Raw genomic sequence first — 14,835 nt, forward strand, 5'->3', positions numbered from 1 at the left:
TTACATTGAAATGATGTAAAAATTATAATAATAATAATAACTAAATTTTGATGAAATTTAAAAGATTAAAGTATTTAATTTTAAAAATTTTATAATTGATTTAGATAATTATTCAAATTATTATTTATAATTTTTAATAAATTTTAATTTTAATACACTAACCATATAAATTATTTTATATATGATCATCTAACTAGTTTGACCAACTATAGTTACTAATTTAAGAAAAGAGAATAATATAAGAAAATATTTTCGTAAAAGATATGGTGAGCGAGTTAGTGAATGATAACTCAAATGCAAGATAAATAAAAAAAATTGTCTTCTAATAACTTTTTCTAAGAAAAAAAAGGAGAAAAATAGATATGTAGTTGTCCAAACTCCAAAAGACTTGTAAATAAAAAAAAAATCATGAAGCAATAACAAAATTATATTCGAGATAAAGAAGTTTGCTTTTTAAATTCAGAGCATTAACATAACTCACTTTTTTTTTCCCCCGCGGCGGGGGCCGGCACCTTGCGAAACTGAACTTACTGAAGTCAACCTTTATTCCATTTTTAATGATTTGTTACTTGGCTCAGGATTCGGTGGTCCAAGAACCTTTGGACCACTTAGTGGTCCAAGTAAAATACATGTTTTTAGAGTTTTTTTATCAATTGCTATGTAGTCTTTGAACTAATTTTAATTATAAATTAATCCCATATATTTTATTTAATTATAAAAATAGTTTTTTATTTTATAAATTATTATTTTATCAATTATCTATTATATTTATTAACAATCAAATACAAAAATAACAACCAATTATATCCTCCATTCATCCTAATAATTCCAATTAATTTTGATCTCGTTACGTTCGTCCATGGCTTCCAAATTGTATTTCCTTGAAATCAATCGATTGGTTTACACTATACCACAAAATAATCGATTGAAAGTTGTAAGGTAGAATGGTAAAAAGCTTAAACCAATCGATTGTTTATACTTTCCAATCGAATGAATGCCTCAAAACAATCGATTGTTGTTGTTACTCAATCGATTGAGTTCACGAAAACAACATGGATTTGCCAAATACAATCGATTGGAAAGTGATGACATTGGAGTTTTAGTCGAATTCAATCGATTGGTAATGTAATCCAATCGATTGGAAGGTGATGAAGTTAATTGGAGTTTTTAGCCAAATTCAATCGATTGGGAGGTGATAAAGTTGAATGTTTTGCCAATTTCAATCGATTGGTAATGGTACCCAATCGATTGAAATGTGATGACTTTGAATTTTTTCCAAATTCAATCGATTGGTAATGCAATCCAATCGATTAAAAAGTGATGACATTGAACTTTTTGCCAAATTCAATCGATTGGTAATGTAATCCAATCGATTGAAATTTGAAAGCCATCGTATCTTGGTCACTTACTAGCTCTTCTTGTTGGTTAAAGTCATCGTCCTCATGGTATTGCTCATTCATCTCAGTGTCTGTAAATATATCTGACATCTTAAAAATGTCCAATGAAAAAATTATTTAATACACACGAAGTTGTGGTAAAAATTAAAAATTAAAAGTAAATAATATTTAAACTTTTTTGTTTAACAAAATTAAAATAAAGTACAAAAATAAGAAAAAATGTGTATAGGAGTACATTCATTATGTTATAATTTTAATAATTAATGTAAATTTTAAAAAATTGGATAAATTTATATTTATTGTGATTACAATCAAAAGTGAATTATATGTATTCTTATAATCAAGAAATATACTTAACTTCTTTTATAATAAGTAAGTTTGTCAATAATTTAATTTATTAAAAAAATCTCATTTTTTTATTTATCCTACAAAATAAAATTTTATATTAATATTTTGAATAAGACTCCTACAAAATAAAATTTCATATTAATAGTTTTGAATAAGATAATTAAAATAAAACTTAAAAATAAAGATTGAATAAAAAAATACAAAGTTTTTAATCTAAAAATATAAAATAGTTAAAAAATAGAATACTTATTTAAATATGATTTTTCAAGACACTCTATAACCTAGATGAATAAATATTATTTTTAAAATGAATCATGATATATTGATACAAAACTTATTGTATGTATTTTTTTAAAAAATTAATAAATCTCTCTCGTTAATAATAATATTGGAACCTAAATTTGAACGCTAATTGATATTATATATTGTGTAGGTACTTAGAGTATATTAGAAAAGTACGTTAATAATTTGAAGAGAAAAATTATTAGTGTAAATTTATTTTTTTTTAAAAATTAATCCTTATTGAACTATTCTATTTTTATTCCTTCTAAACATATCTTAATAAAAATATTTGTAACAATAATTTACATCCAATAAGAATATCTTAACGAGTAGTTACATCATTCTGTCATGGGGTAAAATAGGGGTAAAATAGGAAAAAAATAATCGACACCTAACTCTCTGTATTCCTAATATAAATTGTTATAGATAAGTATAGTTTCTTAAAATTTTGGGGTGTCGAAGCCACTACTCGCCCCCTCTAGGTCCGTCCCTGATTGCTAGCTAATTAATTAATAATAAAAAATAATAACATCTATTTACTTTTTAGTATTTCTCAATTTTTGTGAATTAATAAAAGATAAAAAAATATTTTTTTCTTACACAATCAATTTCACGAATAAAGTATCGAACAGAATAATTGCAAAATTAGAGATTCTATTCACTGACCTCGATTTTGTAATCAAAACGATGGTTTATTTTTTGAACACTACAATGAAAAACTTGATTGGACCTTTGCTGATTGCTGCAACGGTAATCAACGATGAAGAAATAGTGGATATTAAATAGACGGATGAAATTTAAAAAAATTGGATATTGAGTAGATGGATGTTCCAAAGAAAAACAATTAAATTTTTTATAATCAAAGAAAATGATACACGATTTCAATGGTGGGATTGAATAATTAGTGATGGATTATTCACCAATTTATAATGTTAATATTAAGGAAAAGATAAGATTAGTTTATCTACATAAAAATAAAAAAGAAAAAATTGAAGATAGAATTTTAAAGATAAGATAGATGAATAATAAGATAATTTCTAAAAAGATAACAAGATTGAAATAACCGCAGATCACATTTCAATCGATTGGGTACCATTACCAATCGATTGAAATTGGCAAAACATTCAACTTCATCACCTTCCAATCGATTGGATTACATACCAATCGATTGAATTTGGCTAAAACTTCAATGTCATCACTTTCCAATCGATTGTATTTGGCAAATTCATGTTGTTTTCGTGAACTCAGTCGATTGAGTAACAACAACAATCGATTGTTTTGAGGCATTCATTCATTGGAAAGTATAAACAATCGATTGGTTTAAACTTTTTACCATTCTACCTTACAACTTTCAATCGATTGTTTTATGATATAGTGTAAACCAATCGATTGAGTTATCATTCAATCGATTGTTTTGAAAAACCAATCGATTGAATTTCAAGGAAACACGATTTGGTGTTAATAAATATAATAGATAATTGATAAAATAATAATTTATAAAATAAAAACTATTTTTATAATTAAATAAAATATATGGGATTAATTTGTAATTAAAATTAGTTCAAGAACTACATAGCAATTGATAAAAAAACTCTAAAAACATGTTTTCTACTTGGACCACTAAGTGATCCAAAGGTTCCTAGACCACCGAATTCCGTGCCTTGTTACTTCATCTTTTCAGGATACTTTTGAATCACTTCTTAAAAATTAAATAATAGTGTAAAAATTAAATTATTTTAAATATATAAGTAAATATATAATTTAATTATTTATTTGAAAAAGTACTTAAAATAGCTCCTTTTTTTTATAATACAACTTGCGAAACTAAAGTCAACCTTTATTCATTTTGAATGATTTGTAGATACTTCTAAAACAGTTATTTAATTCATAAAATTACAAAAGAAATAATCTTGATGGTTATGGTTGGTGTCTGCCAATGCCATATCCCCTTCAAATTTTGGCAACAGGTATGTAATCCATCAGATGAAGAGCCTGCTGGCAATAATAACACAATGCTAAAGGAGAAGAGTAACAGTATATTGTTCCGCATGATAATTCTCCTTGTAAGTATCTCTTTATTTTACTCCAAGAAAAAACCTTCACCCTAATCTGGCAACTTAGTATATAATTTGCATCTTGCAGTTGATGGAGTTGTATCAACGATATCGTTACGAAGTCCTCAAAGAAGGCTTTATCAATGGGGTGAGTTATCTTCATCTTTTTATTACCCATGCTTTACTTTTACTGATCCATTAATTTCATTTTCTTCTTTAAATCTAATCATGCTGATTCGTACTTAAATATAGTTATACTCTTGTTTCATTTCATCGAAATGGCAATTTCTTTTCATAACAGTGTAAAAAAAAATATATTTTTTTATTGCTTCCCGTTTTTCTGAAGTCGCTCTATGAATAAAATGATTTTTGAGATTAAATATCATGCGCTACAATATCTTTTAAAAGATGTCTGGCGTCAGCACAAGATTAATCTTATCTGTTTGTTGGAGACCCACGTTTCGGGTGCTAAAGCTAGTAATATTGCCAGAAAATTTATTTATATATTAAATTATTAATCTAAAACTGAATTTCAGTTAAGAAAATAAGTAATTCGCCAAAAAGCCCTGCATATCTGCGGTAGGTCCGCAAAGTGATGAAGCACGCTAAACCACTTCTCAGCTGAATTTGTTTTTCTATTCTCTTTCTACCCTCATAAAGGATTCCCGCTTTCATGCAACAATCGATGTGCACTTGTGGAGCTAAGGAGATTTTATTTTGTGATTAAAGAAAATTGATGAAAAGTCAGTAAATTATAAACTTATATTTTGTATAACATAAAAAAAATAATAATAAATTATAATTTATATATAATATAAATAAAGATATTAATATAATTTTATTCTATTATAATTTTTTTTATTTTTTCTTTCATCTAAACAAAATTTATTTTTTATTTATTTTTTCTTCGTCTAAACAACAATTTTTTTTTTTCTTCTTTTTTTATCTTATTCTCCAACCTCCATTTAAACAATGCCTAAAAGGATGGGATCCCTTCTTTTTTCTTCTCCTAAACAAAAATGCATAAAAAATGAGAATGAAGGTGACCAAGAAATTGGACGGCCGGTATGGAGCGTGGTCCGTGTCAAACTGGAACAAATCAACTGCTAGTGGTGGCGTGCTCTTTTAATGGGGACTACATTTTCATTTGTGTGGATACATGCTATACATGATTGCACGCAAAAGAAGTAGAAATGATGGATATATGTGTCATTGCTGTTAAAAGCTATATGTCTTGACTTCAGAATGATCTAGGGTCCTTTGGGAAGCTTCGAAAATTAATTTTTTGGAGTATTTAATTTATAAAAAATTATATTAATAGTGTTTGATATAATTTTTACACTAAACAAATATATATTATATTTTTATTCATTGCTGAGGATGTTGGTATACAAATACTTAGAATCCTCAAACTATCTTTAGACATGTCCACCATGATCACCATCACAGCTTCCTTTCTTATTCTCCTTTCTCACCATTAAGCCACTTCACCGTTGCCATGCCACACTATTTCCTCCCCATCCCACCACCGCCACTCCTCACGCACCACTGCCACTACCAGTCTCCTAATCTTCCCCATTATACCAGCCATCGCTGCAGTCCTAGCATTGTTCTTTTCTGTCCCCAATTTCAACTTTTTCTCACCAACTTTACCACCACTTCCTCCTTCACCTCCAACTTCACCACAACCATCACATTATCTTCAACGCCCTTAGCTGCGGTGACGTTACTTACCACCGTAGTAACCACACCAATTCAGCTTCCTCAACTGAGATATCTGAATCCGACTCTGAAGATCCAAACCTAATCCGAAGTGCAATGTGAGGTCTAAAAAGCTTTTGAATCTCCTGAGCATGGCAGATTTAGAGGCGCATGCGGAAGCTGAGATGAAGAAGAAGGAAGAGGATGTTGAAGACCTAAAGCGCCTAGTGTCGGAGCTTCGTCTTTAGGCGGAGGATTCAGTAAGGTGAGTCGCCACAGCTTACGCTCTGTGGGAGGCTGACGAGAGAGTATGGTAGGAAGCTGAGGTTGGAATGACGCTCGCAATGCTCGGAGTGATTCCTATTGATGTAGCCGCATCGCTCCACCTTCACCGATCCGAGCCTCAAAAAGGCTGCGTCCTCCTCTTCCTTTGTCTTGTAAGGAGTCAATGCCGCTGCCACATTACTTCTAGATCTAGATGTTTAAATTCAAACCGATTCAAATTTAACTGTTCATCTAATCCGATTCAAATCAAATCGAAAATTGATTAAAATCGTACTAATTCATATTTGATTAGATTCTATTTTTAGCAAATTGTTGGATTGGATCAGATTTTAGATCTACTTTTCATAACCGATTCAATCTAATTTAAACCGCATAATGTGCTATAATATTATTATTTTATTATTATATTTATAATTATACTTATAACATGTATAATTTGTTATACATTTTTATATTATCCATGTATTATTATTATTTAATAAATATTTTATGTTAAAAATGTGATTTATTTATTTATTTTATCTAACTTATAATTTTATTTCTATTGTTATGTATCATTAGCTTTTTAAGATATTGTTGACACTTATTATATCATTGTTGATTATTTAAAATTTGAGGTTGAGACTTCTTATATATATTTAATTTTTTTAATTTACAAAACCGTAAATTCAATCCAATCCAAACTGCTTGAAATTGAATCGAATCGGATTGAATTTTTAAAAAAAAAAATCATCCAATTTAAACCGCACCACAAGTAAAATTAGTGTTCGAATCAGATAAATTTTTTACTCAAAATCAATCCAAATCGCACCGCAAACACCCCTAATTACCTCCACCTTTTCCATCTCTAACGAATCTTACTACCTCACCGTCTTTGTTCTGCTTTACATTCAATTTTTTTTTGTTTAATCTAGCACTATTTTTATTTCTAGGGACAAACACTATTTTAACCCATAAAATTTGGATTAAATCATAATTGGCCTTTTAATATTTTAAATGTTTTATTTTAATTTTTAAAAATTTTAAATAAATTTAATATTGTTCAAGTTTTAAAATTGATATAAATATTAATGGAATGAATTTCGTTAACTTTAACAATATTTTTAGTTAAATTATATCTTTTTATTTTTGTATGTTAAAAAAATATAATTAAAATTTTTTTATAATATTTTTCTTTTCATTTTTCTTTTTATAAAATTTCAAATTCTAACAATCAATTACATAATCAAATCGAATATTATTGCCTCTTCTATATGTTAATTGTTCGTGTCAAATTTAATAGTGCAATAACATTAAACCGCAAGAACATCTGAACCTACGGGTACCTGATCTGCACTACTCGGTCGGGACAGGTAATAATTTGCCCCGGTGCAAAGGCGTGTTTTTATCTGGACGGATGGACTAACAAGTAGGGATGTTCAAATTTAAACCGATTCAAATTAAACCGTTGATTCAATCTATTTTAAATTGAAAATCGATTAAAACCATACTAATTTGGATTTGATTGGATTCTATTTTTTACAAACCACTGAATCGGATCAGATTTCGAATCTACTTTTCATAACCGATACAATTCCATACAAACCGCACAATATGCTATAATGTTATTATTTTATTTGTGATTATACTTATAACATGTTCAATTTGTTATATATTTTTATATTATTCATGTATTATCATTATTTAATAAATATTTTATATTCAAAATATGATTTATTTATTTATTTTAACTAACCAATAATTTTATGAAGAGTTGAAAAGTGATAAAGAATAAGGATTGAAGACTCATTTATATTTAATGTTGCAATTTCTTGATTATGGTGTTAAATTTGTAGTGATCAGGTGTTAGTTTTTATTTGAATTTCAAGTTATTTGATATTGTATGAATTTTATATTTGTATTTTAATTTATTTATAAATTTTGATTTTTATCTTAATATATATATATATATATATAAATTAAAGTGTTATTTAATTTTTATAGGAGTGGGTTAGAGTACAGCAATTTACTATTTGTAAGTAGTGATGGCTGATAAAAAATAAGTAAAACAGGGGCGGGACGGGATAGGACAAAAACTGGTTCTTAACCGTCCCACTGCCAAGTGTCAACCCTAGTTGAACCATTTAAAAATTGAGTTATTCTCCATATACAAACGTTTTCTCATACAAGTCATTTATATTCACGTGCTTTCACGTTTTTTTCCGTGCCTCTTCTTTATCTTCTTCTTTCTCCATTCTTCTTCTTCTTCTGTGCCTCTTCTTCTTCTCTTTCGTAATTTTTCTTTCTCGTTATCATTGTCATCAGTACCACCTCTTCCTCTTCCTCCTCCTTCTTTTTTTTTTTATTGAAATTTCTTCTCATCTTTTCTTTTTTTTCTTTCTCCTTCATCATCAGTTATTTCGTTGTTGACGATAATAAATAATTCAGGTTCAGATTGTCAATTGAATCAGAACAAAATTGATTATTGTTTTGAATCCAATCAAGTGGCTAAGGTGTAGTTCAATTTAGAAGAAAAAATATAGCATTAGAAAAAATATATTTCTGCAGCAAATTTGGGTGTAACACGAAGATATTTGGATTTATTTTAAGAATTTTTAGATGTATTTTTATTCTGATAAATTCTGCATAATTCAAAATCCTTTCTCTTCCTCCTTCTCATCTTCTACTGTTTCTTCTTTTTTTTATCATTATCACCATCTTCTTCTTCTTTTTTTTCTTATTCATCTTTTCCTTTTTATTTTACCTTATCAAGTTTCTTCTTGTTTTACTCTCTTAACAAGAATAAAAACAAAAAAATTAAACAAAGAAGAAGAAGCAACACATAATGTTGCAGAATTATTTAGAAGAGGATGAACTTACATTCATTTAACTAAAAGAAAGAAAGAAATAAGGAAAAATAAGAAAAAATGCAGCATTAGAGGAAATAATTTTCTGTATTTGCAGCAAATTTAGGTGTAACACGAACATATTTGGGTGTATTTTAAGAATTTTTTGGTGTATTTTTATTCTGATAAGTTATGCATAATTCAAAATTCTTTCTCTTCCTCCTTTTCATCTTCTACTGTTCCTTTTTTTTTTATCATCATCACCATCTTTTTTTTCTTATTCATCTTTTCCTTTTTATTTTACCTTCTCAAATTTCTTCTTGTTTTACTCTCTTAACAAGAATCAAAACAAAAAAATCAAACAAAGATGAAGAAGAAACATATAATACTGCAGAATTACTTGGAAGATGATGAACTTAGATTCTTTTAACTAAAAAAAGAAAGAAATAAAGAGAAAAAGAAGAAGAAAAAAACGCAATATTAGGGAAAATATTTTTCTGTATTTGCAGCAAATTTGTATGTAACACGAAGATATTTGAGTGTATTTTAAGAATTTTGGGTGTATTTTTATTCTTATAAGTTTTGCATAATTCAAAACTCTTCATTTTCCTTCTCTTTATCTTCTACTGCTTCTTCTTCTTTATCTTCTTAATTCGTTTTCTTATAATTTTTCTTGAGAGAAAAAATCAAACAAAGAAGAAAAAAAATACATAATATTGCAAAATCAATAGAAATGAGAGGAGGAGAAAAATGCAGCAACAATAATAAAAAAAACAATGATGAAGATGAAATACGCGAAGAAAAAGAAGGAGAAACCCAAAAAAAGGAGAAGAAGAAGGAGGAACGTAAAGAAGAAGAAGTATCTTCCATAATGGGGAATGAGAGCGCGCTTTGGAAACGGTTGAGTGACGCGCGTGTTATCACGCTCCAGTGGGTAAATATAATTTTTGTTAGACTTGGCCCAACTTATAAGACTTGTAAGCCAAAAAGACTTGTATGTCTAGTATAACTCTTAAAAATTTGAGACTGATTGAAAGGTTAAAAACCAAAATAGTAATTTATCTTTATTTCTGTTGTTATTATTATTAAATCTACTTCTAAATTTGTTGTTGTTGACTTGTTGGTGGTAGTGGTGGTGGTGGTTTAAGGTGAATAGTAACAGTAACTCGGTAAGTAAGAGTCTGGACAAAACAAGATCCAATAAGAATGACAGTGAGAGAGTGGTGGCAATGGCGGAAGTGTAAGGGATGGTGAGTAGGGTTGGGGTTTGGGGTGGGATGTAAATGTGATGGTAGGGGAGATGAGGATAATTTAAGAATCTTTGCTAGTTTTTAATGGAATAAACTAAAATTTATTATTTAGATAATTTTGTCAAAATTTATTTTTGTATGGATACAATTTTGAGGAAAATAGTAGTTTTTAAACATTCTTCACTAGAAATAGTAGTTTTTCCACATAATTAAATGTCTTATCTTTCTCTAAACAATCATTCAAGTTTCACTTTTTACTATTACTATTCTTATCAGGCAAACAAGAAAAAGCAACAAGAGGGTGTTGATGATCATCAGAAGCTGATCTTTCGATCGCACGTATACCAGAAAGTGATTGCTATTCCTTCTGCACTCCGGCTTGCTCTGCTCACCTACTGCGCTATGTTCCTCAGAGATGTAGTCAATCAATTGGCTCCATTCCAAGTCCAATACAGAGGAAACTCACAACACCTCCTCCTAAGTTGCTCTGAAGCATTTTTCATGTTCTTTCCAGAGATAGCACAGATCACAATCTTCGCCATATGCTGTGTTGTGCTCATTCTTCTCGTTCTCCCCCTCCATATTGAGCTGCAGATTTTCATTGTCATGTTCCTGGTGGTACCTGCATCGCTCTCCTATTTCCCTGAAATGGGTCGTAGAGCTTCCGGGGTTCATGTTGAGTGCGCCACATTCAAGGCTTCGCTTATAAGGTTCGTTATCTTATTTGCCCTTGGTTTCTCTCTGATTCTTGGTTTGGTGATATTGGCGGCCCTTTATATAAGCTGGAGAAAGATATTTGAAAGAAGAGGACCGGGGAGAAAGAAGAAGCAAGAGAACGTTAAACTCGGTGATCTGTTAGAAGCTGTGGCTTAATAATTTACGTCAGACTCATTGGATCCATTATAAAAGATGATACAGTATTATGTTCTGTTTTATGCTACTTTGGAACTGTTGTGGAATAATATGGTTTACTCTTTACTGGTTTCTTCCACAGTATATTACGACTAAATTGACAAAAATACACGGCAAACTATAGGACCGTCATTCTAATTAAGCCTTTCCATTTTTCTTCTTCCCAAAATTATATCACTTAGTCTTAAAATTCAGCACCTAAGATACTATGTCTCCGGTGTACATTTCTTGCTATTTGCATCAAATAATTGAAAGTGGAGACACAACCAATGTTACATTTATGTGTATGGTTTAAAGAACAAGATTCTAAAACCATTACTAAACTGTAAACTGAACCACATTTGAGAAAACTTAGCAACGTCGTATCACAGCGCACGGATATCTATGCTTATATTCTTCAAAAGGGGCAAATATTTCTATCTCCGATCAACTGAAATCCAGAGGATAAAATCATACACTCTATGATATATATAAGATATTCCAAGCATTAAATAATCAAGCACAAAGTTTGGTACACAATCCAACTTATAAGAAGTTACCAACAGCAAAACATCATAGTACTGCACCGAGGTCAAAGCAGTACAACTTCAAATTACAAAGACAAGAGTAGAAACAGCAAACACAGCCACATATGCCACATTTATTTTACATTGGACTTATAGCATCCTTTCTCAGTAAAAGAGCAAATCTCTCACTCAGTAGGATATTTACCATCGACAATATTGATTTTCTTGCAATATATATTAAAAATCTATAGCATTTTGGTCTTTTACAATATCCAGCTTCACAACAATGACTAATTTATTTATTGAGATAAAGGGTTTTGACCAGTTTTTTCTTACATATCACTATTAACTATCCAAATGTATTAGGACTTATGATTATTTGTAACATTCTCTAGGGACACACAAAATGAGTTGAATTAATCATCAATGTGAAACATTAAATTGATGACCGAGTCTCAAATTTGGTACCTGAAATCAAATAGTAGATTACAAGGAAGCAAGTGGTTATGATAAAAAATACAGCTAGAAAGAGATGGAATTTGCTTGCAAATGATACATAACCCAGTTGGAATAATTGGCTGTAATTAGAATTTGGAAATAGAAAATGGAGCATTTTACTTTTTTGCATGTACTTTCCCTGGCAAAAAAAAATTATTAATTGTTTCTCATGCTATGAAAATTGTTCATACCCTGACTCAACGATAAGACCTAGGTCCCAACAAAAGACCCAACCCAAAAGGGTTGAGCTTCGCCTTGTACCGACTTCCTCCCTACGAAGTCGGTTCTTATCACGACTAACCCTAAAGAAGTCGGGGACGAAGATTAGCTGGCAGATAATCACTCATTCCAATGAGTAACTGCCCCTAAAATCTCTCTACCTACTTCCATGAGTCATATCTCAACCTCCCTAAGATAAAGGAACGGTTATCCACCTTAAAAGGCGGAACTACTTCAGCGGTGGTTATGGGTTCACCCCTATAAATACACTGACACCTCTCAGGTATCCCAGAAGCCCAATACTCTCTAGACCTATTTTACCCCTTTGCTGACTTTGGCATCGGAGTGTCTTTGTAGGTACCACCCCCCATTCTCCCTTACACAAGTCGGACGGGAGTCTTGGATCACCAACTCACTTGGACGTTTCATTGTTGAGACGATTGGGCCAGCCAAACTTGTCCAACCCATTAATCTCCGGTTACCCACCGTAACATTGGCGCCGTTGCCGGAGACCCGAGTGATCAACCAGTAATTGCGGACATGTCACAGGAAGATGGTCATGTGGCATCAGATTCTGAGCAGGAGAATCTAGATACCGGAAACAATGACGCAGACCTAACCCTGCACCAGGGAACCAACGACCAACATAGGGAAGGCACCTCCGGATTTAAAAATCCGAAGATGAACTCCTCCGAGGGGTGTGAATCGGAAAAGGATGGGCCACCTCATGCAACCGAACTAACGGGGCTATTCCATGGCCACCAAGGTCGCTTGGAACAACTGGAACAGGAGCGGGAGCGACAAAGGGAAATAGAAAATCACTTAAGAGAGGAGATGGAATGACGAAAAGAGTTAGAAGAAAAACTCTTAAGTTAGAATCCTCCCTCAAAAGTCGAAACTTCCACGGCGACCGAGAAGAGTTACCCCCAGAAGGGGAGGACCCCTTTAGTGAGGACATAATGAAGGCAAAAGTTCCAAGAAACTTTAAAAGCCCCGACATGGACTTCTATGATGGAACCACAGATCCAAAGCATCATTTAAGCAACTTTAAAAGTCGGATGTATCTGGCTGATGCTTCTGATGCAACACGCTGCAAAGCTTTCCCGACCACCTTATTGAAAGCAGCAATGAAGTGGTTCGATAGCCTACCTCCAAGGTCGGTCACTAGCTTTGAAGACCTCTTGAGAAAATTCCTAATGCGGTTCTCCATTCAGAAAGACAAGGTAAAGCATGCACCGAGCCTCCTGGGGATAAAACAGGAGGTCGGAGAACCTCTACGGGATTATATGGAAAGATTCAACAAAGTATGCTTAAAGATTCAAGACCTGCCCACCGAGGCAGTCATTATGGGGCTGGTAAATGGGCTTAGAGAAGGACCCTTCTCACAGTCCATATCAAAAAGACACCCCGCCTCCTTGAGTGATGTACAAGAAAGAGCTGAGAAGTACATCAACATGGAGAAAAACGCCAGACTAAAAGAGTCAAGCTGGCGACCTGGGCACCTCCCCTCGATAAAAGACAGGGAGAAGGAGCCAAAGAAGAAAGAAGACCTCGGTCTCGACAGACCCAGGAAATATCACTCTTATACTCCTCTAAAGGTTTTCATAGTGGACGTATACAGAGAAATTTGCAATACCGAAAGGCTGCCGCCTCCCAGACCCATCAAGAATAAAAAAGGGGGAGCCGCAGCGACTACTGCGAGTACCATAAAATATATGGTTACTCAACAAATGACTGTTACGAACTCAAGAATGTGATAGAAAAGCTGGCCAGAGAAGTCCGACTTGATAGATATCTCATGGAGAGGTCGGACAATCATGGAAAGAGAAAGCGAGGTGATGCGGACAGAAGAGACCCACCCCCACAGACTCCGGAGAGACATATACATATGATCTCAGGCAGATTCGCGGGAAGGGGGCTCACCAAGTCCTCTCGCAAAAGACACCTCAAGCGAATCTACCAGGTCGGAAGTGAATCGCCCGACCTTCCTACCATCTCATTCACAAAGGAAGATGGGCAAGGAATAATCCCTGGACACGATGATCCGGTGGTAATAACCATGATCCTAGCCAACGCCCATCTCCACAGAACTCTGGTGGACCAAGGAAGTTCAGCAGACATCCTTTTCAAGCCTGCGTTTGATAAACTAGGGCTTGATGAAAGGGAGCTGAGAGCCTACCCCGACACCTTGTATGGGCTAGGCGATACACCAATAAAACCATTGGGTTTTCTGCCCCTCCACACTACTTTTGGAAAAGGAGAAAAATCCAAAACTCTGAACATAGGCTTCATAGTCATCAACGTGGGGTCAGCGTATAATGCCCTAATCGAAAGAGCTACCCTAAACCGACTAGGAGCAGTGGTATCTACCCCGCATCTCTGCATGAAATTCCCGACATCAGCGGGGATAGCAACGGTGCGTGGGGACCAGAAATTGGCAAGAAAGTGCTACAATGAAAGCCTGAACCTAAGGGGAAAAGGAAAAGAAGTCAACACCATAAAACTCGGTGGAGCAAGGGCCAAAGAAGAGTTGCGACCACAGCCAGGAGAAAAAACCG

General features: G+C 32.5%; 2 protein-coding genes across 2 annotated transcripts in view; both read left to right on the plus strand.

Annotated features, from left to right (window-relative positions):
- The window catches only part of LOC107486073 (uncharacterized), a 16,151-nt gene extending 5,013 nt beyond the window's left edge, over positions 1 to 11,138 (plus strand). The window contains exons 3-5 of the mRNA XM_016106616.3: positions 3,995 to 4,090; positions 4,170 to 4,229; positions 10,419 to 11,138. Coding sequence (XP_015962102.1) covers positions 3,995 to 4,090; positions 4,170 to 4,229; positions 10,419 to 11,015 — 753 coding nt within the window. The 3' untranslated portion in view covers positions 11,016 to 11,138. The remainder of the gene's footprint in view (positions 1 to 3,994; positions 4,091 to 4,169; positions 4,230 to 10,418) is intronic.
- Positions 11,139 to 13,236: 2,098 nt separating this feature from the next.
- LOC107486000 (uncharacterized) lies at positions 13,237 to 14,034 on the plus strand. Its single transcript, XM_016106543.1, has 2 exons — positions 13,237 to 13,500; positions 13,594 to 14,034. The coding sequence occupies exons 1-2, from the start codon at positions 13,237 to 13,239 to the stop codon at positions 14,032 to 14,034; spliced, it is 705 nt and encodes a 234-aa protein (XP_015962029.1).
- The last annotated feature ends 801 nt before the right edge of the window (positions 14,035 to 14,835 follow it).

This window comes from Arachis duranensis, chromosome 4 (genome assembly GCF_000817695.3).
Source record: "Arachis duranensis cultivar V14167 chromosome 4, aradu.V14167.gnm2.J7QH, whole genome shotgun sequence".
Taxonomy (NCBI): Eukaryota; Viridiplantae; Streptophyta; class Magnoliopsida; order Fabales; family Fabaceae; genus Arachis; species Arachis duranensis.

Bases quoted from the DNA above. Each gene is read 5' to 3' on its own strand.
- LOC107486000 (XM_016106543.1), top strand. From the start codon at position 13,237: ATGAAGGCAAAAGTTCCAAGAAACTTTAAAAGCCCCGACATGGACTTC. The intron at 13,501-13,593 runs GTAAAGCATGCA...GTATGCTTAAAG, and splicing joins TCTCCATTCAGAAAGACAAG to ATTCAAGACCTGCCCACCGA.